Consider the following 25630-nt stretch of genomic DNA (forward strand, 5'->3'; position numbering starts at 1 on the left):
TCTTATGCAATTTTTATGGTAGCAGAGAGCGGCATCGTATATACAGAGGAGCGCCAACTTATCACGTACCCAAACATGTTCTTCTTGTTCTCGTTGCTATTATTATTATTATTATTATTATTATTATTATTATTATTACGATCTTAAAAACAGTCAGACGTGTATTTACACAATATTTACAACAATTATATCATCTGACAAGATGGTAGCCAGCGCGCGAAGCCCAGAACGTCGTCTTCTTCCGAAGATGATTAAAACTTCTTCTTCGTCAGCTTGTCACATTAATATTATTAATATATTATTATTATTATTATTATTATTGTTATTATTATTGTTATTATTATTATCGTATGCAGCTATGCTAAGTTCTTAGCCCATCTTTTTGATACCATTGTTCGCACACGAAGATATATCAATACAATAACACTGAGTCATAGGCTGTAAGCCTTCCTCAAACCATGCTATCCAACGAAATGACGTGGTCTAGCTGTGAGGAGAGTTGAAATCAGTTCGGGAACCAAAACTACCAAGCAGCGAATGGATAAATAACAATGTTAGGCGCAATATTCACGCGTAGAAGAAACAAACCTCCTAATTTGCCGACGGGTTCTCCTTGGACCAAGTCGTGTTCGTCTCTCCTTTTCTAGACTTTTTGTAAAAGAATAGCAATAGTTCCGCTTTCGGCGGGCTTTATCTTCCTTCTGACAGACTAGTGCCGATACGAGACGTCGCCGAATTCGCACAAGTTCATTTAAGGCGCTCAATCGTAACCCCTTGCTTGGCCTTGAGATGTGAAAATTAAGCGATGAAATTTTTTGTACTTATGGCTTGTAGCAGAATACAACCGACTGCCTGAGCCAACATGTTCATTTGAGGCGTGAACGTGTAACTCAACAAGTTACACGCTGTCTGTCGTTTGTATATATTTCTCTGTCCACTGAGTATGTTCGCAGTGGTCCTGACATATGATATTGAAAACACCGAATTGACCGTTACCTCTGCATCAGTAGGCGCACGGTGAACCTCGAGGCTGCCAGCGTCTGGTGCCCGTCTCCTTGCGCGGCCCATGGTACTTGCATGGTGGTACACAGATGCATGGTGTCCTTAACGCCCATACCAACCAGCGGGTACCACTCGGCCCTCGGGAACAGCCTCCTGGGTTGTACTGTGTGGCTGCCGCAAGGGCGTTCGTCGACCGTGTACCACGGCTTGAGGTCCCGATTATCTGGGAGGACGTCCTCGGTGGCCAAGTTACTGAACGCGTGGGACACGTCATCCTTGGCCCCATCTGGAAGTGCAGCGAGTGAAATCGGGGAAGGCGTCTTGCGGGATGGCGTCTCGTCCGACATGGTTGACAGGCAGCCTTGGAGGAGACGGTGAACTTCGATGCCGCTAGGTACGCCGATCTCCATGACAGGTAGCAGGACGATGCGGTTCGTTTCTGCGATGCTTCTACGTGCGTCCGCCACGATTAGCTGCGTGTTCGAAAGCGCGAGACAGATTCTCCTTTGTCGCGTGGGCCTCGCGTGCCAGCGCGTGAGGGCGTGGCCTCCGCGTCGCTCTTCTTTTTCCTCTCTTCCATTGCTTAACCTTGTGTAACGAGTCATAGCGCTTTGCTAATAATAATAATAATAATAATAATAATAATAATAATAATAATAATAATAATAATAATAATAATAATTGCTAATAGTAATAATTCTGGCCCGCTTGCGAGCTCTAGCGGTGATTTAAATTAGCTGAAATCAGAGTGTGTATAACCCGCAACCGCTGTACCGATATGGGTAAAATTTCTTGCATTTAATAGATAAGGTTACAGGCTATCTAGTTCGGGAAGCACAATATCAAATTATGCCTGTGCATATTTCTAAATATGATTGATAAGAACGGGTAAGTCCAAAAAATATACACAGCCAAATTTTGCACATCTATAATTCGCCAGCAAAAACAGACAACAAATTTCTATCAAGTGAATCTCTTAGAGAAGATAAAGCGGGAAAACGGCATATATGAAATCATAGTCTACGTAATATTGCTACAATGTTTACAAGTGTCTTGCGAAAGTAAGAATAAAGAATAGTGGTCTGTTTCGGAAAGAAGTGTCATAGATGACGTTTATCTGCCCTTGGCGTTTGATTAGATGTACTTTAGGGATTAGTAAGATTGTTTTGCGTTGCCTAATTACGGAGTTGTAAACTTGTGCTTTGGCTTTCTTGAATATTGAAAATATCGAACATTAATATAAGAACACTGGCGGAGTAAGAAATGTAATTGCTGCACTTGATATTGCCTTTTTGCTTGAAATGCAACAACCCGCATCGAGATTACTGTTGTGGTTGCCGAGTAAAAAAAAAAACAAAAAACGTCTGGCAGTTTCGCACGAGCCGAAGCATCGCTTGCGATAGCAATATATTAGACTGCTATACGAAGGGAGGATAGTACTTTTACCGGCCGTAAACTTCTAAACATTCGCGTTTTGACTAAATTTACACGCATGGTTTTATGCGCGCATAGGGAAACACATCTCACTCGATGACCGCGGACACTCGCTGTCACAATGCCGCCGTCACGAAGAGCGGCATATGCAGCGAGCGAATTGACTCTAGTGCTGTCTCTCACTTCAACGCCTTTTAAGCAGGGCAAGCACCGCGCAAGAAACCATCAGCCTTTGGCATACCTAGACCATGTACCGATCGCCTGTCGCTTTCACAATGAAGCCGGCGCGACCACGCTAAGCCGTGCCATACGCAGACGCCGGCGTATGGCACGGCGCCCCTCTCCCGGTGCCTCGCGCACGATGGAAGACGGCGCGCTTCCTCCCCGCCTCCCAGCCTTGAACGAGCGAGATCGAGTCAGCATCTTCGGCTCATCTCCTCCACGTCCACTTTCGGCTATCCCGCTTGCGGAAGAAGGTATTCATTATCCTCATAATATTCTGTTCCGCAAACGCTACTAATAACTCTCCCCTGATATTCCTAGTGCCTATGCCATATTCCCCCACTGCCTTGTCTCCAGCCTGCTTCTTGCCTATCTTGGCATTAAAGTCGCCCATTAGTATAGTGTATTTAGTTTTCACTTTACCCATCGCGGATTCCACGTCTTCATAGAAGCTTTCGACTTCCTGGTCATCATGACTGGATGTAGGGGCGTAGACCTGTACAATCTTCATTTTGTACCCCTCATTAAGTTTCACAACAAGACCTGCCACCCTCTCGTTAATGCTATAGAATTCCTGTATGTTACCAGCTGTATTCTTATTAATCAGGAATCCGACTCCTAGTTCTCTTCTCTCTGCTAAGGCGCGGTAGCACAGGACGTGCCCGCTTTTTAGGACTGTGTATGCTTCTTTTGCCCTCCTAACTTCACTGAGCTTTATTACATCCAATTTACTGCCCTCTAATTCCTCCAATAGCACTGCTAGACTCGCCTCACTAGATAACGTTCTAGCGTTAAACGTTGCCAGGTTCATATTCCAACGGCGGCCTGTCTGGAGTGGCCTATTAGAAAGACTATAATGACCCCATTTCATCCCTTTTCATATTTTTTCTCACGCTTTTATTTTTGTCACGCTCTTCTTTCCGTCTTTACTTCCCCTTTCCCTTCCCCTAGTGCAGGGTAGCAAACCGGAGGTTTTAAGTCTGGTTAAGCTTCCTGCCTTTGTCTCATTTGCATCTCTCTCCCTTTTCCCCCAAATTTCAGCGGTCTACGACCTTCGCCAACCGGAGGCATGGGGCGCTGCGTCCGGTGTAATAATGTATTCCTTGCGCTGAAGCCCATCGCGCCTATAGACACGCACTTTAGCTGGAGACCACTTTACCTGAATACACGCGCACGGGGAATTCAATGGCAGGAAACAGGCGCTGTTTCTCGTGGATCGATCGCGCTCTGCGTTTTTCACACATGCAGACTTTTCACATTGTCGTTTCGGATGGACTAACCGCGCCACCTGCGAGCACCTGTATAGTGGAACGCCGAATTTACACATGGCCATAGCGGAGCCCTCTTTGGTGAAAATAAGGTGAAACAAACTATGCAAACAACGCATTTGCAGGAATATAACACGAATTTCTTTTCTCTCTCGTAATTTCTGGGCTCAGAACGTGCCACGCGTTATATTCCAGTTCATGACACGAATTATAACGCGTTTCGTGTGTGTTTTATTTTTGCCTGTTCGCTGTGCTTCCGTGCCCGCTGCCATTTCACTCGCGCGAGAGCGGCGAGCTGGGAGGGGCTCCCTGTGCATTTTTGAGTCGTCTCTGGTCTGCTGATTTTCCACGGTGTTTACGCCATTGCGGTTACTGCGTAGCAACACGATGGACGCTGTTGTGCAGGCGCGTCCAGGGAGAGCGGTCTCCGAACTCCTGCGATGGGTCACCGCGTAACTAGCTTTACCGCGTTCGGTTGTGTCGCCAACATTTCTGAAGTGGCGGTTGTCCGATAACCTGGGTGGATGCCACAAATCGACGACGCTACGCCGCGGTTCTCGCTATAGCGACAAAGACGCCACCACCACTAGTCTTGTCCCTTTATTTCGCTACGGTAGTTCACAGAAACAATGAATATCTTCACATTCTAATAAAACGCGCTCCATCATTTCCCTAGTTTACCGCGGCAAGCACACCAGCGCCATCCAGGGGCTATTAATGTAAGAAAGAGGTAGGCCCAAATGTTTCTGGCGAAGGCATGCATTTCCGCCTGCCTTGAGCAGTTTATTTTGAAAGACCAGCAGATGTCTTCGTTTAACGGAATAGAGTCCGACTAACTGTGACCAGCCATTCGTTGAGGTGATTCTGGCTCTGAAACAAATTGACTCGATCAAATGGTTTTCGTATTCATGACCCACTGTTACGTGGGCTGAACAAGTTTACTGGAGCGGCACTATAAACGCACTATAGCATCGTCCACTCTTCTCGTATGAGCCTTGCGAGTAGCCAAGCGATATTGTGAGCACAACTTTGGGTTGATGCCCGGCAAGATTATGTTTTAATGACGTCTTCTTAAGTTTCGCATTACCCATGTTTTCTCAATAAATAATAAAATCTAAATCATATCGAATCGAGATGTAATAAGGTGATAAGGCTAGAAATGGGAGAACCTACATACTTGTACTGTGCGAGGGTAGACAGTCATGTCACTAATGCCTCCTGATAGCAACTTAATGCTTCTGTTTGATTTAGAAGTCTCTATATGTCCACCGAAAGCGCATTTCTGTATCGGTGAGTTGGTTAATCTAACCTTGAGTGCCATGATTATATTGTGTAGGAATATAATATATGCGCTACAAATGCTGCTAATTGAATTTGTTAGTGATCCGTAAAGGCAACCTAGCGAGTTAGACACGAGAACAAACAAAGAATGAAGTGAACACACATGGCGCTAACTTAGATGTATACTACTGTTGCCTCCTTGTCTGCAACGCGCTACGTTTTCTTAAGCGGCAACCGCATGCGTGCGTTATGAGTGACGCGGCAGGCAAATCCCGTAACGCCGACGCGTTGGGGTGGCATGGACGCGACATCGCGACAGAAGGTAGCAAGAAATTTCCATATTCATTATTCCATATTTATTTCTAATAGTGTATTTATTCCGAGAACAGTCCAAATAAATACAATCGCACGCACCTAAAAAAATTGTAAACGTGCCGCGAGGCCAACGTTTTATCGAGATTGCCCAAGGTGTAGATTTAGCATTCCAAGAACAGTGTGTTCAATGCCACCAGTATGAAATGTTCGGCCGCCCAACTGGTAGGTAGTGGGTGAGTGAGGGAATAAACTTTTATTTGTTCCTGCAAAACGCGATAAAACGAGCACCCGGCTAATCCCACGACGGGACTGACAGATTTAGTCTGCCGGCCCGATCGCGGGCGCACTGGACGGCCAGGATTTGATCCTCAAAGACGGGACTTCGCAGGAGCACGTCCCACTCTTCCTTGGTGAACTTCGGGCGCAGCGACCCGCACTCCCAGAGCATATGAGGCAAAGTGACGACCTCACCACAGGCCACGCAAGAATAATTCGGGTAAATCTCGGGATATACGCTGTTAAGGAACGCCGGATTTGGGTAGGAGTTCGTTTGCAGGTGTTTGAGTGTGACCGCCTGCGACAAATAAAAACATTCGCGACTCTCAGTAGCGTTTACAGACTACCAGCGTCAAAAGAAACAACCGATCTCAAAAATGAAAAATAGCACCGATACTTCATCCTCAGCGTGACATGATACGAAGCGAAGGCTTAATTCACTCGAAGGTGGAAGAGGCAAAGACATAACAAGAAGCTTCGCAGACGTATACACGCGCTCAACAAGCAAGTGACCGAGTATGCGGAACAACTATGCAGGGAAAACTGGATGAAGATGTGTGATGACCTGCAAGGCACACTGTCTACGAAGAAGACTTGGAAGCTGTTGCGACACCTCATAGATCCATTAAAAAGCAAGAACGCATGCGTCCGAGACCTCACAAGAACGATCAACAGTTACGACGGGGACGGGGAGAAGCTCATTCGTGAACTCACAAGTAAATACCTCAAGACCGAGAAGAGCGGTAACCCGACTCACGAGTATGAAGGCGATAGCAACGTCGAGATGGACGAAGCCTTCACCGAACTGGAGCTGGTTGCGGCCATCGATGAAAGTAATCAAGGCAGCACACCGGGAATTGACGGCGTTACATACAAGATGCTAAAAAATATGGGCGACAAAAGCCGAGCTGAACTGCTAAACTTCGTCAACGCGTCCTGGGAGAAGGGTTCGTTACCAAAAGAATGGAAAGAAGCGGAGGTGCATTTCATTCCCAAGCCGGGGAAACCACCCCACGTCGACAATCTACGCCCCATCTACCTCACGTCATGTGTAGGGAAGGTGGTCGAGCGTATGGTGTTCAAGAGACTTCAGAGACATTTGGATGTCACTGATCAGATGCCACCGACCATGTACGGATTCCGGAGGCACCTGAGCACGCAAGACGTCTTGGTGCAAATACACGAGCTGGTTATCAAGCAAGCGAAGACCCCTACGCCAAGAGCTATCCTGGCGCTCGATCTCAAGGGGGCATTCGATAACGTCACACACGAAAGTATTCTTCGTAACCTGCACCAAACGGGACGCGGAAAGCGGACATTCAAATATGTGCAGGATTTCTTAACCAATAGAACGGCAACCATCAAAATTGGAGAGGAGAAGTCGGAACCGATAGCCCTGGGAGACAGAGGCACTCCGCAAGGATCGGTTCTTTCGCCGCTTCTCTTCAACCTGGCACTCCTCCCTCTCCCGACTTTGCTTCAAGACATAGAGGGCATAGATCACGCTCTCTATGCAGACGATAACACTGTGTGGACGTCGAGGGCAGGGTCGGAGAGTTGGATGGAGGAGACCCTTCAGAGAGTGGCAAAGACCGTGCACGAGTTCGCTAAATCGTTCGGCCTCAGTTGCTCGCCACAGAAGTCCGAGTTACTCGTCATCAAGCCAAGAAGAAAGAAAGGAGACCAAGAGAACGTACGCATCACCATCGACGGGACGACCATAACACCAACCACGCAAGCACGTATCCTGGGTGTCATCTTCCAGAACAATGGCAAGGCGGGAGCGTCGATCGACAAAATCAAAGTTTCAACGGAACAAATTTCGAACATGATCAGAAGAGTCACAAACAGACAAAGGGGATTGAAGGAGGACGATGTACTGACGCTCGTCCAGGCCTTCTTGACGTCGCGCATCGTTTACGCGGCGCCGTACCTCAAGTTACTGAAAAAAGACAGGGACCAGTTGAACGTCATTATACGAAAGGCAACCAAGATGGCGCTGGGCATTCCGAAGCATTCTTCGACCGACAAGCTTCTCGGCATGGCCAAGCACAACGTCGTCGAAGAGCTAATAGAAGCTCATCTATCTAATCAAAGAGTTCGGCTCAGTCAGACGTCGGCGGGACGTCGCGTTCTTGCCAAGTTGGGCTGGCAAGAGGCAGAGCGGAAGGAAACGGGGCCGTTACCCAGGTTGTGGGTGCATAAAATTCACAGTAAGCCACTGCCCAGAAACATGAGGTCGGGTCGTAACGACGGCCGCAGAGCAGCTCGTATAGCGGCCTTGACGGAGACTTTGGGTCAAATAGTAGAAGAGGAAGAGGGGGTCACTCTCTTCACAGACGCTTCGTTACCCAAGTTTTCATCGAAAGCAACGCTGGCAGTTACGACGCGGGATGTGCTCGTAACCTGCGCCTCCATCAAGACGTCTTTCCCAGAGGTGGCAGAAGAGGCCGCTATAGCGCTAGCACTCGCGCAGCCCAAGGTGGGAAGAATTGTCACCGACTCGCAAAAGGCGTATAACAACTACAGGAAGGGGTGGGTGTCTCTTGCGGCACTAGATATTCTCCAAAGTGAACGCGACATACCTGAAAGGAAAGTTGAGTTAATATGGACACCGGCTCACTCTGGGCTGGAGGGCAACGAACTTGCCCACCAGTTCGCCCGAGAGATGGAACACCGGGTTGAGGAAGGTGAGCCACAGTCCATATTTAGTTACAGAGACATTACGAACCATTATAAGACGGAGAGGCGCCGTTACCCCGATCCTCACAAATCGCTTAGCAGAGAACAGCAAGCGATCTACAGGCAAATACAGGCAGGATCCTTCCCGCACCCTTACCTTCAAAACAAGATGTACCCGGAAAGGTACGAGAAGGATTGCAACTTCTGCAAAACTCATTTAGGCACGCTCCAACACGTCATTGGAGTATGCAATTTCATCAAGGCGATCCCCCTACCTCTTAACTGCCCCGCTACCCTACCCCATGCCTCATCCACCCTTACCGAGCGATGGAAGACCTTGCTAACCAGCACCGCCCTGGAAGACCAGCTCGTCCTGATCTCCAGAGGCCAGGCGGCTAGGGAAGCATATGGGTCCCGTGAAGAGGGAACCACTTCCATCGACGGCGTCTAAGAAGATGTCGAGCTCGGCTCAATAAAGTTGTTTCTCTCTCTCTCTCTCTCTCTTAATTCACGATTTCTTGATGTCATAGCGGAGAGCAGGTAGCAGAAGCGAATACAGATCGAAGCGGGAGCCCTAATCACTGCCATGTTGCTCGGCCTTCATGCCGTAACCGGTGGAGAACGTCACGCGGACCTCTTGGTGATAAGCGAAATTTTGTAGCTTGCCAAAGCCGGCAACGCGGCAAGCAACGACGATGATCGCCCTCCGCGACGCCAAAACCTTCGCTGTCGCTTACCGCCGTCGCTCGAAAATCGCGCGCCCGTGGTTGAGCCTTTAGGGGATCGCTATTTATGTTTGTGTCTGTTTGTGTTCCTCTACAAAAGCACTTACCCCATACTCGGGAAGCATTCCACTCGGTCGAGATTAGGTGCTCGGTACCTGGAGGTATACCTTACTCGATGTATACTAAGGGCTTTCGCAATGTGATCACATGGGTACCTCTTACGGAAATCTAGGTTATAAGTAGTGTTTACGACCAAGCCTTCCCAACGATGCATTTGTCATTAGAGATGTTAATGTTTTTTTTTTAACTGCTGCTACGAACCTGCATTTTTTCAATAACCACATAACGGTTTAATTGTTCCTGTTGTGATTGTAACTTATATTTCATTGTTTCTTATGTTGTCGCTGTTGCATTGCATTGATTAACATTGTACCCACTCCCCTCTCTAATGCCCTATGGCTTTGAGGGTAATTGATGAAATAAATAAATAAAAAATGCCTGTGGCTTAGCTAAGGTTAAGCCCAGGATGCGAAGCATACTAGCCTTTGTTTTAGTTGTTGAACCAGTGTTTAGCCTGGTGAACTGCTGTTGCTTGGCTATATTTCGTTCGGCTAGACGAAGAAACAACTCATGCATTACTCTGCTTATTCCTTTATTATGCATTGCATATTGCAATCACTCAGTTCAGCCCTTGGGCGCGGCCGGGCAGCCACCATTGAGGGTATGAGCCATTGTTCATTGCTGCGCGTCTCATATGTGGGTCTATTCTCTTTTAAGTTTGCGGGAGTTAGGCCGCAGTACCATCTGTGCGACCGCAGGCGAGCGCACGAGCTGAGACCCGGCTATGTAGCTACGCGGCCGCAAGCGAGCGCACGAGTTGAGCCTCCGCTTTTGCAGCTGTTATGACGTCATATGGTAGCTACGCGGCCGCGCGCGGCGCAGCAAGGAAGAGCGTGGTTGTGCGGCTAGTATGCTTCGCATAATAAATAAATAAATAAATCATAAGAAACACTGGCTGACAGACACTTTCGCTTATACAGCTGTGCGCTGGCACTTCTTGATGATAAGGGAAGTCATACAGACCGCCACTGTCCTACTTCTTGTATTTCAAGTAGCAAGCTGAACCGCAACTGGCATGTTCTTAAGTGTTCCCCATTCACCTCTGCGCCATAACACGTCGCGCAGCGCGGTTCCTCTTCTGAAACAGTTGTGCACGTGCTTTCCTTCGCTTGACGTCCACACGATTCAACATGTCAGGATTTTACACATACAGGGTGTTTCAGTGAACACTTTCAAAAATATTTAAAAGTTGGCTGTGGCAGACATCACAATTCTAGTTCATGAGCTGGTCTACTCGAAGTGGTGGACAATACTTGCACAAAAAATTGAGATGCAAAATCGACTAATTAATAAAAATTCACTAATTATTGTTTTAACTAGTAACATTATGGCTCATATTGCAATTTACATATTCTAGCCGTGAAGTTCGCAAGGCGGATCCACTTGGAACGAATTTTCAAGATGACACCAGTTTCGAGATAAAAATTCCGAACTCCCGAACTATGCGGAGACATGCATGGCGTTCCAGTTAATTTGTTAACAAAACGTTGTTACATGCACTGAAGTACATACAAGTAACTGAAACGCCAATGCATTTCTTCGTAAAGCTCGGGAATTTATATCTCAAAAGTGGTGTCGTCTTGAGAATTCGTTCCAAGTGGATCCGCCTTGCGAGCTCCCCTGCTAGAATTTGTAAATTGCAATATGGGTCATAAGAAAATTAGCTAAAAGTTAATTAGTGAATTCTTGTTAAATGGTAGATTTGGCATACCAATTGTTGTGCTAGTAGTTTCCGCCGCTTCGAGTAGACCGGCTCATAAGCTAAAATTGAGCTATTTGCGGCAGGAAACTTCTAAACATTTTTGAAAGTGTTCGCTGAAACTCCCTGTATATGCCGAACGCTGTTTCGCTTCCAATCGTGTACATTATTCTTGCAGTCTTATGTGCGATAGCATGTTGAGTAACCTGTTCAGTTTGTTGTGCGATAGCTCAGTGTTTCATTATTGAGAAGCATCAGAAAATGTCTAACCATTTGAATTATTTCCCTCCAGTACATAGTCGCACTTTTCACAAATCACTGATTACTTAAAGACGCAATGTCCATACTAAGCACCGTGAATGGATGTGCAAGAGGAGTACAGATGATGGGATCAACAGTTGATGAGTATTTTTGATAATGCACTGCAAATGATGTCCTTTGATGCGACTGCCTCCTCGCTGAAGATCAGTGCTGCCATTTTAGTGGTTTTCTCAATAGACTTAAGGGCTTCTTGGTCTGTTTAGAGGTAATTTTTACTGTTTAGTGACCAGTGACATTTTTATGAACGCGACAGAAATCGGCGGCATTTTAGCGACTTCCAAGTTAGGAAAGTTGGGTTGAAAAAGGCTTTCAGGAATGCGCTTTATTATTCGAAAACTAGAAAACGGTGGCTGAAGTTGACTGTAAGGGGTACGGGCTCTAGATGATGATGAAGCAACATGGTGGTTGCAAATGACCGAGGCCATATTCCGGGGTTCATTGCGTCGAGAGAGACCGCCTTCACATTGTGCTCACAGAATGCACGTTGTTATTCTTTATAAAACTTGTTAAAATGGGTCTTAACACTGTGGTTGCTGCAGTTTCACTAAGTACGGTTCGAATGCTGGACGTCTTGTAAGTGTAGCAGTAAATTAACATACCAAAACCTCTTGCAATATATTTGATGGAAACATTCAGAACGCAGCATGCCAACAATAGGGGATATTAAACGCATAAGTGAGTACATATTCGGGAGAGGCTGGGCTAGTTCATGCAAATCTAAAAAGACCGCCTAACGGCTTTCGGACGAATCAATACTCCACGGAGCTTTCTGGGGCATCTAGGAGCGGCAACTTAGTTTTGTAACTGTATGAAGGTCACGCAATTGCCATTCCATATTAACGTGGCGAAGATCGTGTCGCATAATTTAGTCGTTTTTTTTTCCTTTTATAGTGCTGGAAGCTAAAACATATGCAGGCATAACTTAGTTGACGAAGTGCGCCATTGATCTAGGACAATCTGGTGACCCGTGTTATGTAAAACTGTGCTCTATTTACAATCATAAACTATCAAAGCCAATGCAGGATTTACGCTATCCTTATGAAGTTTTGTTTTTTGCTGAAATAGTAAATCAACATTTCTGTACACCTTGTTGGTAAATTCACGGTTTAGTCTTCGTATGCGCGGGTACTAGACGAACATGAAACGTTCCGCTAGGTTAACACTATGTTAACGAATAATAGACTGTTTCCAAGAACGCCTAGATTATATAACATTCAACCGACAGTTTTAGTGGCTAGTTTAGCGACATTGAAGCAAACCATAGCGAAAATTTTGCTACTTGTTTATCTGTGTTTCCCGACGCGCTAGAAAAAAGTTAGCGACACTGCTGAGGATTGCCGAAGAATATGTCGGAATACACTTCAGCGGACGACGTAGCTTAATAAATTGCCCGGTGACAGTATCAATATCGTGTGGTCGTGTTCAATTTTACCTTTCTTGAAAAGTGTTTCGGGGTGTTCCCACGAAAAATGTGGCAAAGAAAAAGTGACATGGCCTTCCTTACTGCTTCATAAACTGCAAATTATGGCCTGTTTTGATTACAATAAAACCCAAGTGTACCGCATTGCCTAGTCTTTTAACGAATATACAATACAGGACGATATCACAGTGAACCGATCCAAGCACAGAGAGCAAACAGATTGCAGATGAACAGCTTAATTATTCATGGATTCGGAGCACACAAAAAATCTAACAAGTAGCCTTGGTTCTTGAAGAGACGATTGTGGCTTTGTGATAACTTGCCCTGAGGCTGGTCCCTTAAACTGTGGCCCCCCTCTAGCCTTATTTGCAATCCACTCGACGATCACTTGTGCAGCAGGATTTAGTCAATCGTCAGGGCAAAGCACCACAACATCAGGAACGCCCTAAACGTATCCATAATGCAGGTGGCGATGAAACTGGAGAGAGAGGAAGGGAAGCATGTCTGGAGCCATTTCAGGTCTTGACCTGAGCATGTCGTGGCAATTGACGCAGGTTATATTGAAGAGTTTCATTCGACAAGGTTTTTTTATTACTGTCCAAAACATTTTGCACGAATGCAGTGATTTTGTCCTACTGTTTTGGATGTTCTTCAATGCGTAGTAAATTTTCCTGTTTTACCTCAATGACCCTATGTCATTCCATGTAAACTAACAGAGTACATTAATTACTATCCTCTAATATTGCTCTTTCAATTTAGGAACTTCTTTATCAAGCAGCACCATAGCTTCAGAAATTACTACTGATGTCAAGCACAGCTTCTTATATTTATTAACGGCTTGTTTTCTGTTGTCGTCCGATGTTACGGTATTTACTGTAATGATACTGTAATGCTGAATTACAATCAACCATGCTTATCGCACACTCGGTTTAATACGCCGTAAGCTTTCCTCTACTCCTATAGGTTTCCGAATCTGGTATATTACGAAACGCTCCCTAGGCCGAAACTGAAGTATGCTTAATCTATATGGGCTCCTCATTCAACATTATTTTCGTATTCCAAAGCCATTCCAAACTGTTCTGCAAGATTGCTTGTTGGCATCTTCTCTCATAGTGCATGTGTCTCTTCAATTAAGTATTATCTTGATCTTCTTGACTTCGCATATACAAGAAGGGTTGTCCAGCTGTGCCTGTTTCATAAAATATTTTTTACGTCGCTTTACACATCTCTTCCCGTTCTCATCACATCTCAAGGTTGAGAACCAAGTTGCCACTCCAACATATATACAAACTCGTTTGTGCCAACGGCTGCTTTTTTTTTTCGGCTTGTAACCGCCTCCCCACATCCATTGCCGGCAATCCTCACCATGCTTCATTTAAAGCCGCTATTGCTAGTATTGTATAGGTGCACATCGAATGCAGAAGATTATTTTTTGGGCGCATACTCACTCCTTCTTGTAATGCCCAAGAGGCCCTGAGAGTATTGAAATGCATAAATAAAGTACGTTTTGTAAGAACAACCAATTTGCACGTAAATAACCCCACCATGAATATAACGAGAGGGGGGACTTTCGGTCTCTCATATATATATATATATATATATATATATATATATATACGCGAAGTGACGCCGCAAATAAAAAAAAACAACTAAACGGGGCATAGAAACGGATACTCGCAGGGCTTTCGTCGTTCTTACTGTGAACTCCGGACAGGCCGCCGTTGGAATATGAACCTGGCAACGTTTAACGCTAGAACGTTATCTAGTGAGGCGAGTGTAGCAGTGCTATTGGAGGAATTAGAGGGCAGTAAATGGGATATAATAGGGCTCAGTGAAGTTAGGAGGCCAAAAGAAGCATATACAGTGCTAAGAAGTGGGCACGTCCTGTGCTACCGGGGCTTAGCGGAGAGAAGAGAACTAGGAGTCGGATTCCTGATTAATAAGAATATAGCTGGTAACATACAGGAATTCTATAGCATTAACGAGAGGGCGGCAGGTCTTGTTGTGAAACTTAATAAGAGGTACAAAATGAAGATTGTACAGGTCTACGCCCCTACATCTAGTCATGATGACCCGGAAGTCGAAAGCTTCTATGAAGACGTGGAATCGGCCATGGGTAGAGTGAAGACTAAATACACCATACTAATGGGCGACTTTAATGCCAAGGTAGGCAAGAAGCAGGCTGGAGACAAGGCAGTGGGGGAATATGGCATAGGCACTAGGAATAGCACGGGAGAGTTATTAGTAGAGTTTGCGGAACAGAACAATATGAGGATAATGAATACCTTCTTTCGCAAGCGGGATAGCCGAAAGTGGACGTGGAGGAGCCCGAACGGCGAGACTAGAAATGAAATAGACTTTATACTCTGCGCTAACCCTGGCATCATACAAGATGTGGACGTGCTCGGCAAGGTGCGCTGCAGTGATCACAGGATGGTAAGAACACGAATTAGCCTAGACCTGAGAAGGAAACGGAAGAAACTAGTACATAAGAAGCCGATCAATGAGTTAGCGGTAAGAGGGAAAATAGAGAAATTCCAGATCAAGCTACAGAACAGGTACTCGGCTTTAACTCAGGAAGAGGACCTTAGTGTTGAAGCAATGAACGACAATCTTGTGGGCATCATTAAGGAGTGTGCAATGGAAGTCGGTGGTAACTCCGTTAGGCAGGATACCAGTAAACTATCGCAGGAGACGAAAGATCTGATCAAGAAACGCCAATGTATGAAAGCCTCTAACCCTAGAGCTAGAATAGAACTGGCAGAACTTTCGAAGTTAATCAACAAGCGTAAGACAGCTGACATAAGGAAGTATAATATGGACAGAATTGAACATGCTCTCAGGAACGGAGGAAGCCTAAAAACAGTGCAGAAGAAACTATTAATTGCCAAGATTCAGATGCATGCGTTAAGAGACAAAGCCAGCAATATCATTACTAATATGGATGAGATAGTTCCAGTGGCTGAGGAGTTCTATAGAGATTTATACAGTACCAGCGGCACCCACGACGATAATGGAAGGGAAAATAGTCTAGAGGAATTCGAAATCCCAAAGGTAACGCCGGAAGAAGTAAAGAAAGCCTTAGGAGATATGCAAAGGGGGAAGGCAGCTGGGGAGGACCAGGTAACAGCAGATTTGTTAAAGGATGGTGGGCAGATTGTTTTAGAGAAACAGGCCACCCTGTACACGCAATGCCTCATGACCTCGAGCGTACCGGAATCTTGGAAGAACGCTAACATAATCCTAATCCATAAGAAAGGGGACGCCAAAGACTTGAAATAGTATAGACCGATCAGCTTACTGTCCGTTGCCTACAAACTATTTACTAAGGTAATCGCAAATAGAATCAGGAACACCTTAGACTTCTGTCAAGCAAAGGACCAGGCAGGATTCCGTAAAGGCTACTCAACAATAGATCATATTCACACTATCAATCAGGTGATAGAAAAATGTGCGGAATATAACCAACCCTTACATATAGCTTTCATTGATTACGAGAAAGCGTTTGATTCTGTCAAAACCTCAGCAGTCATGGATGCATTAAGGAATCAGGGTGTAGACGAGCCGTATGTAAAAATACTGAAAGACATCTATAGCGGCTCCACAGCCACCGTAGTCCTCCATAAAGAAAGCAACAAAATCCCAATAAAGAAAGGCGTCAGACAGGGAGATACGATCTCTCCAATGCCATTCACAGCCTGTTTACAGGAGGTATTCAGAGACCTGGATTGGGAAGAATTGGGGATAAAAGTTAATGAAGAATACCTCAGTAACTTGCGATTCGCTGATGATATTGCCTTGCTTAGTAACTCAGGGGACCAATTGCAATGCATGCTCACTGACCTGGAGAGGCAAAGCAGAAGAGTGGGTCTAAAAATTAATCTGCAGAAAACTAAAGTAATGTTTAACAGTCTCGGAAGAGAACAGCAATTTACAATAGGTAGCGAGGCACTGGAAGTAGTAAGGGAATACATCTACTTAGGGCAGGTAGTGACGGCAGATGCGGATCATGAGACGGAAATAATCAGAAGAATAAGAATGGGCTGGGGTGCGTTTGGCAGGCATTCTCAGATCATGAACAGCAGGTTGCCATTATCCTTCAAGAGGAAAGTGTATAATAGCTGTGTCTTGCCAGTACTCACCTACGGGGCAGAAACCTGGAGGCTTACGAAAAGGGTTCTACTCAAATTGAGGACGACGCAACGAGCTATGGAAAGAAAAATGATAGGTGTAACGTTAAGGGATAAGAAAAGAGCAGATTGGGTGAGGGAACAAACGCGAGTTAATGACATCTTAGTTGAAATCAAGAAAAAGAAATGGGCATGGCCAGGACATGTAATGAGGAGGGAGGATAACCGATGGTGATTAAGGTTTACGGACTGGATCCCAAGGGAAGGGAAGCGTAGCAGGGGGCGGCAGAAAGTTAGGTGGGCGGATGAGATTAAGAAGTTTGCAGGGACGGCGTGGCCACAATTAGTACATGACCGGGGTAGTTGGAGAAGTATGGGAGTGGCCTTTGCCCTGCAGTGGGCGTAACCAGGCTGTGAGATGATGATGATGACTGTGAACTGTCGTAGCGAAATAAAGTGAAGCGACTAGTGGTGGTGGCGGCGTCTTTGTCGCCATATACACTCTCAGCACGGTAACGTTTATAAAAGGGGCATATTCTCACAGATTTGTGCACCTTTAATAAGTTCAACATTAGCCTTTAAATATTTAACCTCCATTAAAGGTAGGTAGGCGTGCACCTAAAGTAGAAGTCAAAACACTTTAAGCTCCAGTATAGGCATACAGTATTGAGCGCCTTTGCCTAAATATAGAGGTTGCTTGCTACAGTATACCGTTTGAACCATTAAAATGCTTACGCAAAGCGGCTTGCTGGAGGTCCCAGATGGACACCGCGCTGCGCATGCTCCGTATAGCCGGTATCGCCTAGCGACGGGGACGCGGCTCTTCTTTCTTTCAGACTATTCTCTGCTTGCGCCTCATCTTTCTTGCGCGCTTCTTTCTGCGGCCGTATTAGGCAGCCTACAACCATGCGCGGAGAAATGTGCGCTCTCGCCGAGGACGCCCTTCGGTCAGTCCTTTGCGGAGGCTGCCTTTACACGCGCTTTGCACTTCGAAATATTTCACGTGTCCACCTCGTGCGGTTTCCAGGGCATAGTGTGTCCCTGTGTCCTTCTCAGTCAAAGAAAAAAAAAGAAACATTGTGTTTTGTAAGCAACTTAGACCTTACGCGTACCGCAACATCTCCTATTCGATCTCCAGGATATGAAGACAAAATAATGCCACCTACTCCCCAAAAAGGCGCAACAAAGGTGAGCGTAAGAGCCACAGAAATATCGTTATTTTCGAATAGTATATTGTAAGTGACCGACTCATGTTTTTTTGGGTTACAATTGTGCAGTTGCTAACCAATAAATGAGGCAATTATTCGCTTTGCCAACGTAAAGTGTTCCGACCGTTGGCTCGCGCTGTTGCTGTTTTTCTTCTCCTGCACATGCATTTGTGTTTACTCGGTGGATTGCTCCTAAGGTATCATTTAGCATGCGAAAATGAAAAAAAAAATGAATTTCAGCTGACCGATTTTCTTTTTCAAATTTTTGCATGCTGAATGATACCTTTGGAACAATCCACACAGTAAGCGTAAATGCATACGCAAGAGGAGAAAAACAGCAACAGCACGGATCAAGGGTCTGAACGCTTGACGTTGTTCACGGGCAAATCAATAATTTCCTTTATTAATTGTTTAACAACCACACAATTGTACCTAAAAAGAGTATGCATCAGTCACTTACTATGCCATTCGTAAGTAAAGATCTGTTCTCCCGCACTCACCTTTGTACTTTTTGAGGGGCAGAGAGCATTTTTTCATTACATATCCTTGCGGTCGAAGAGGAGATGCTATTGCTTGTGTAAATTCTGAGTTGCCAGCAAAACGCAGTTTTATTTTTTTGTGTGTGTGTGCTTAGGCTGAGAGACACAGGGACACCCTTCGCTCTGGAAACCACATGAGGTGGACAGGTGAACTATTTCGAAGCGCAAGCGCGTGAAGAGACAGTGTCCAAAAAGGACTGGCCGAGTGGCGTCCTCCGCGAGGGCTCACATTTCTCCACGCACGGTTGTAGGCTGCTTAAACCGGCCACGGAAAGAAGTGCGCAAGAAAGAAGAGGCGCAAGCAAAGAGAAGCGCGAAAGAAGGAAATGACGCACCTCTGTTGTTTATGGACAGGTGGCTGGGTGTATCATGCGCGGATTTGGCCTTTCTGGTACGAAGCCCAAGGGGTGGCGCGTCTCCGTAGCTAAGCCGCACCCGGCTCGGCGGACAATATAAAGAGCGGAGCCCATATAAAATTCTCTGCCAAAAAAAAAGCCACTCAGCTGAATGGGGTAACAAGAGGTTACTTTCATTTATATCACTCAAATCGTTGTATATCAGCCAGCAAAGGGCTACTGCTAGTATCCTTTCGGATTTCTGACGAAATGAAACTTCCCGTGAGATAGTCTATTGCTCAACATTTGAGCAAATATTTAACGGCAATGTTCCCAACAATACAGTTCAAAAAACAATATGAAGGCCTGAGGAGAAGGCACACTTAGCTTGTATAAGTATTTCGAGTATAAACTGACAGTTCCGCAACTATAGTATAGGGTTGTTTAGAATGCAATATCTTTATTTTAAAATAGAACATAGGATACACTACAAATACAGCAGGCCTTGCTGGCACATGACTAGATTTGAAACTTCAAAAGAATAGTATCACTTGCATACTATCACAGGAAATCACTTGTATCATATCACGGTGTTTGATTCATGCATGTCATCATTAAATCCACGTTAACCGTCTATGTAAAAGTTTGTACTGCACTCAGGAAGCAAGAACTGAAAGCAAAGGTTAAGCATATGAGATTGCAGGCACTAAAGCATGAATTGGACACTTGTGTTCAGACCCACCTTGGACACTACCGAAAAAAAAAAGCTTTACACATTCTGTGCAGCTTTAGAGCAGGACAATAAAGACCCTCCCAATGCAATGTAGCAAATGCAAAAAAAATATACAGAGTTTCGGCTATGGTGACACCTAAAAAAGAAGACGGGGCCATAAGGCCATGCATGCTTCCAAGCCAATATAAATGTAAATTGGCATCAAGACCAAAAACTAGTCTTTCAACCTAAGTCTCAACAAACATAACATTAAAAACAAATTTTGAAATTAAAGCTCTATACTTGTCCATGTAAGCACTGGAGGAAGCATTTTCTCTGTGCATGTGAGCAATAAGTATCTCTCAAAGGTTGTAACATTTGCATCATATTACACTATCAGCTATACATGACATCAGTGAAATGCTGTTAACTGTCTGTATAAGTTTGCACTGCGGTTAGCAAACAATAAAACCAGGAAAATTTGAACTGCACCATGATGTTACAGGCACAACAACAGGAATGGGACAATTGTTATTATATGACATTTGAAGACCACACAAGTATTGTTGCACATGCTGGTGTACATTAAGAATATGGTTCCAAAGACACTCCAAATAGAATATAGCAAATGCAAAAATTCAAGATTATAAATGTTTGATTATGGGTAACATCTGAAAAAGAAACACTACCATAGAGCCACATACAGCGCTTCCAAGTCAATATTAAAGGGAAAGCGGGAGGCAGACAAAAAAAGCAGCCTTTCATGCTGTAATTGAGCAAGAATAAAATTAAGAACGGATGTTGAAATTACACTTCTATACATGTTCATGCAAGTAGTACAAGCAATGCTTGCATACATGTGAGCTAATACTAAAATATTAGCAAATATACCAGACAAATATTTCAAACATGCTGACTAATGTGTAGCAATGTAAAATAGTAAGATCATCACACTTCAGTTGTGGCACTTGAATGATACAACACACACACCACCACAAATATCAAGTATCACCTTAAATAAAGTATAGCTCACTAGTTTACATTTGTAGGTATTTAAAGTAAATGCTCATATTGCAATAGAAAATCAAGGCTGCTGAGTTTGATCACGTTGTTATATACATTTCTATCGCTGGCACCACAAGTATTCACTCTCAAAGTCTACTTTTAAGCATGCTAATCTTGTTAAACAGGCTATCGTCTAAGCATGATAGAAGCTTTTTGCTGTGTTTTACTGCGATAATGTATCAGAATCACAGAAGGCCATTTGACACTAACACGGCACCTATGGCATCTATAGATGTTATGTTCGTTTGTACGCAGAAAATTTGGGAGCTCAAGGTTGCTCTCTTTTTTTTTCTTCACGGCCATGAAGCAATAATGAAAAAAAACCATCGAGCACAGCGCTGCTTGGCAGAACACATTTATTGCTACAGCAGCACCAGGAATGATGCAAATAGACATAAATGTTGATAGTTCATGTACAATATGTCTAAATAGAAATACATATAAGTTTTATACTATCATAAGGAAGACGATCTCAGCCCTGTTGAGAGCGCAATCATGTCTGTTTGCGGCCAGTATGTTAGTTGTATATTCTCCGAACTCCAGTGAAGCCTACAAGAACAGAATAGTATTCCTAAATTCTTATATTTACTTGTTTAAGTCGTACTGCAAACAGCTGTCAACATGTAATGAAAGAGGCATGAATTAACCCCAAATAGATAAAATATTACCACAGAACATATAATTAAACGCGCGAAATTTAAGTATGTTCTATGAAGGTCATTTCGGTAACAATAAAAATTCAAGGTTAGATATTAAAAAAATATATTAATCAATTCAAACTAATCATGCAAATTAATTTCGAAGTCATTTCGTACTCTTCAGTACAAAAAACAACACCGGAAGAATGTGACAGTTTAACAGTAGAAACGCGATATCAAGTAATTACGAAATGACGTACTGCAATTAATATTATTTAATTAAGGATATTTACAATTCATTTCTAAACATATGGCCACATCAGCACAAAACACCAGTTACGTGCATGAGGTCTAATGCCGTGCGTACGCCCAAAAGTGCAACATGCACTCCAGCTTTAAGAATAACCAACACGGTGTCTCATAGAGATAAAAAATAAACGTGTTTATGAAACGAGCGAGCAGTGTGCTTCAATAAAACTCGGAAGCGTAAGCATGAGCAGGAATTGGCGGTGAAATATACGACGGACAATGCCGCCTCCCCACCCGGCACTCAGTCGGGAGGAGGCCGTAATCCTAAGACAAATACAGACCGCGTCACTCCTCGCTCCCGCAGTGCTGCACGTGCTTCACCCAGAGCTCTATCCGAGTGGGCTGTGCGGTGTCTGTGCAGCGGGTCCGACGGACCAATAGCACATCATGTGGGACTGTGCCAGGTTCCCGACGGCAGCTACCTCCAGGACTTACCCGCCCCAACTTCAAGGTCCACTGCAGTCTGCAGACAAGGACTCACGGCTATGGGCCGTCCAGCAGGCCGGGGTAGCGCTCGAAAAGCACAAGCCTCATGACCTACTACAAACGGGCCCAACTGGCGTAGTGCAGAGTAAGGTATAACCCCGGGTCGGTGCTTGGCCAGCGTCACGACTCGTTAAACCGTCGTTTGCCGGCACTTTATTAAAGTTATCCATAGCCTATTGGCCTCGAGCTCCACCACTGGAAAAGCTGGCGCCACCGTCGGCGTGACGTACTAGGAGGGATCACGTGGACATAGCGGCCGCGTCAGCTGCTTCGGGCGCGCCGAAGCGAGCTGAAAACGAGTTTAATTCCCTCGTACGCTGTGGTCCTCATTTAGTGGCGAAATTTTCCCGCTTCGAGTGTCTCCTTTACAACGCTTGAAAGCACTACAACAGGTAGTGGCTGCCTTTGAAGGCGCGCAACATGGTAGGCTACTGCTCGGTGCCGCAGGGCCGGACGCACGTAACGGAGGCCGGTGTCAGCCTTATTCACACGTAGCCGCAGGACAAGAAGCTGCGTGAAGCCTCGCGAAACATAAAACCGGCAAACAGTCATCGGCTACAACTCGGGTATGCAGCAAGCACAGACTCGAGGAAGATTTCTGCCCGGTCTGCGATGTTCTGAAAACGCGCACTGAGACGCTCGCCCGAGTCCGCTGCCCGACTAATGTCATGACGGTTTGGTCTATGAACTTGTCGATGCTATAGATACTGGCAAGTTCAGTGGAGTGGAAAGGCAGTGGTAAGAAGCACATTTGAAAAAAGCATGGCATATGGTCATATTTCTGTTATGAATTAATGCACTGGGTTACAAAAAAGGAGCAACGGGAAATTGCACACTGAGAACACCGATAAACATACAGTGCGACGCAACTCGAGAAATAGTATTGAAAGGTCGAAGAATTTAGAAGACAAAAAAAGATTGAATCGTCGCGACGGCACATCACAGTCCCCGTAGGTGTCGAAGTCTCTACAATGAAATTATTTTTGAACAGCTCTGATAGTGCCCACGCAACAATGGTTGCTTGTGTACTGTCAAATGCTCATATTCAGCGGCCTAAAACTCATGGCACGGTGCGAAAACGCGCTCGCGGGGAAAGCGAAACAGTGCGCGGACAAGGATGCAGACGCGCAGTCGGTCGCTGCGAATCTGCGCGATCGCTGCATTGAGGCTTCGTTCCATTACAGTCCATTTAGTTATACAAACACTATAAGAACATATTTCACATAGTTTGCTCTCAGCGTTTACCTACCTTTCACGCAAGAAGCCGGTTCGGGAGACTCCATCGCGGCAACTGCGCGCAGTGGCGTTCACTGTACGTATTCGGTAAAGAGATAGCGTCTGTAAAAGATTGTGCGCGTTCAGTTTGCCCAAGATTATCATTTAGACAGTAAGAAACTTCTCTCGTTTCGAAAGTACTTACAGAAATGTACGGGAGAGCTCGCGCGTGGTCTTTACAGTGAGCGCTGACAGCAAAACCTATGAGGAGCGCGCCACGTGATCCCTCATACTACACACTAAGAAAAAAAAGAGTACCTCTTACTCTTTTCGGAGAGTCTGGATTCGCCACGTATACGACACACTTTGTGGGAGACACCCGAACTATCTTTCGGCAGAGAGTCCCGAGACTATCCGTGCTCAATACAAGGTGTTTGCGTGACTCCGCACACAATAGTCATGCACACTCTGTTGTAATAGTCGCCTATACCCTCTCAAAAGGGTTACAAGACTAGTGCTGAGGGAGTCCGTTAACAATTCTAAATGAGTCGAACGACTCAAGATAAAAGGGTGACATGACCAGTGCTGAAGGATTCGGTCAACTCTTCTTGACGAGTCTGATGACTCCAGCAGTGTGTGTCAAGTTACCCTTAGTGCGTGGTGCAGGACTCTTGTAAATGGAGTAAAATAACTAATCCGTGTAAGTCGTTTGACTCTCGGATGGCAATGTCGAGCCGCTTTTCAAAATGTGTCACCAACTTTTGCTGTAATTACACATGACTATGGCTAGTTCTCAAGATGGCTACTGTGAAAAGACAACATATAAGAAAGAACCCATAGCAAACTTGCCAAAAAGGACGTGGCAGGTTAGCAACAAAATGTTAACATTTCATCACCCTTTGTTGTCTTCTGGAAAATTCAAATGTATTAGTCAGCACAGAATCACCATGAAAGCAAGACAGTTCTCATTACCATTAAACTGGAATCAATAGCCAACCAAGCAAAACAGTCTTAAATAAACATCCAATATGTAGCCTGCAGGTGCATATGCATGACACTGCAACGCAACTCAGAACCATAATGAGACCCCAAAATATTATGTAACCCATGTAGAAGTTCAATTCAGCACTGCACAGGTCTCTAATGTCAAAACATTTATAGGTTAAACCTATTTCACTGTTCTTCGAGACGTGTTTTTATTTAGAACTTACGATTTAACATTTTAAGCAAGTAAGCTACACATAACAAATAAAGAAGGCCGCACTTATGTACAAAGGAGACCCAGATAATCAAGTGCAATAAAAACAATATTCCAACTTAGATTACATAATCTATGCGTTATACTATGCTTGCTGAAAACAACTGGTTGGCAATTGATAATCCAATCTAACAGTAAGAACAGCTGTCTTACCTTATGGTACTCTTGTTGGCACTTTTCCCCCACAACTTGTGCGTGTTAGCGTCAGTTGAAAATTGATCTGAAAAATACCACATTAAAAAGTTGTGCATCAATTTTATTGTCATACAACATGCAACAGTGTATAAAAGCTTCACAACAGATAATATTACAAAAATAAATAGAGCAAAATTTATACTAATTGTTTATTTATGTTGACAAACATACTTTTCAAGACTAAGTATAATAGCTGATAGACAATTTCGCAGATTGCAATAACCACTAATACAAAACTTGCCATAATGCAAACACGCTGACAAAATATGTAGCACAGGTAGCTGTATTTTGTTACGGCAAAGATAGCACATGAATAATGAGGACAAGGGAGTTAGCAGAACACAAACTATACCCAGCTGCATGCATGCAGCTGTAACAATACACATGGTGCACCGAGGTCCAAAAGAAACAAAGAGGAAAATGTGAGGAAGGCTTCTTTTACTCATCACAAGCTATCCTGTAAGAGCAGACAGATTATGCACTGGCTGTAATGTGCCCTCAGCACATACGTAAATAAGTTCCATTAGATGCCACATTTGCAAATCACTCATACAATGTTCTTGTGATCGTCCTTATTCCGATTTTTAACTTGGAAAGCATGACTGAGTTATGTAATGCTTCCCTACACTTTCGCACATATGCAGAAAGAAGTGTTTCTATAAACACGGGAGATCATGGAAGGATGACTGACACATACTTCTTTTAATTCTTTTGTCTTGGTCTTTATGATTATCTACCACAGTAGTCTTTTGTAGAGTGAAACACATTCAGATAA

The 25630-nt window shown here is 44.6% G+C and overlaps 1 protein-coding gene across 6 annotated transcripts in view; it reads right to left on the reverse strand.

Moving 5' to 3' along the window:
- The window catches only part of LOC139051388 (uncharacterized), a 357169-nt gene that overhangs the window by 11540 nt on the left and 319999 nt on the right, over window positions 1-25630 (reverse strand). For 3 of the 6 annotated variants that reach the window (XR_011509365.1, XR_011509366.1, XM_070528408.1), the window contains exon 1: window positions 997-1495. The exons of 2 other annotated variants lie outside the window; for them this stretch is intronic. Coding sequence is in view for 2 of the 4 variants with exons in the window: in XM_070528408.1 (XP_070384509.1) it covers window positions 997-1412 (416 nt within the window). In the remaining 2 variants the exon portion in view is untranslated. Of the gene's footprint in view, window positions 1-996; window positions 1496-25630 lie in introns of those variants that run through there. One more of the 6 variants, XM_070528409.1, reaches the window with a different exon arrangement.

Source organism: Dermacentor albipictus, unplaced genomic scaffold, assembly GCF_038994185.2.
Source record: "Dermacentor albipictus isolate Rhodes 1998 colony unplaced genomic scaffold, USDA_Dalb.pri_finalv2 scaffold_11, whole genome shotgun sequence".
In the NCBI taxonomy this organism is placed as follows: domain Eukaryota; kingdom Metazoa; phylum Arthropoda; class Arachnida; order Ixodida; family Ixodidae; genus Dermacentor; species Dermacentor albipictus.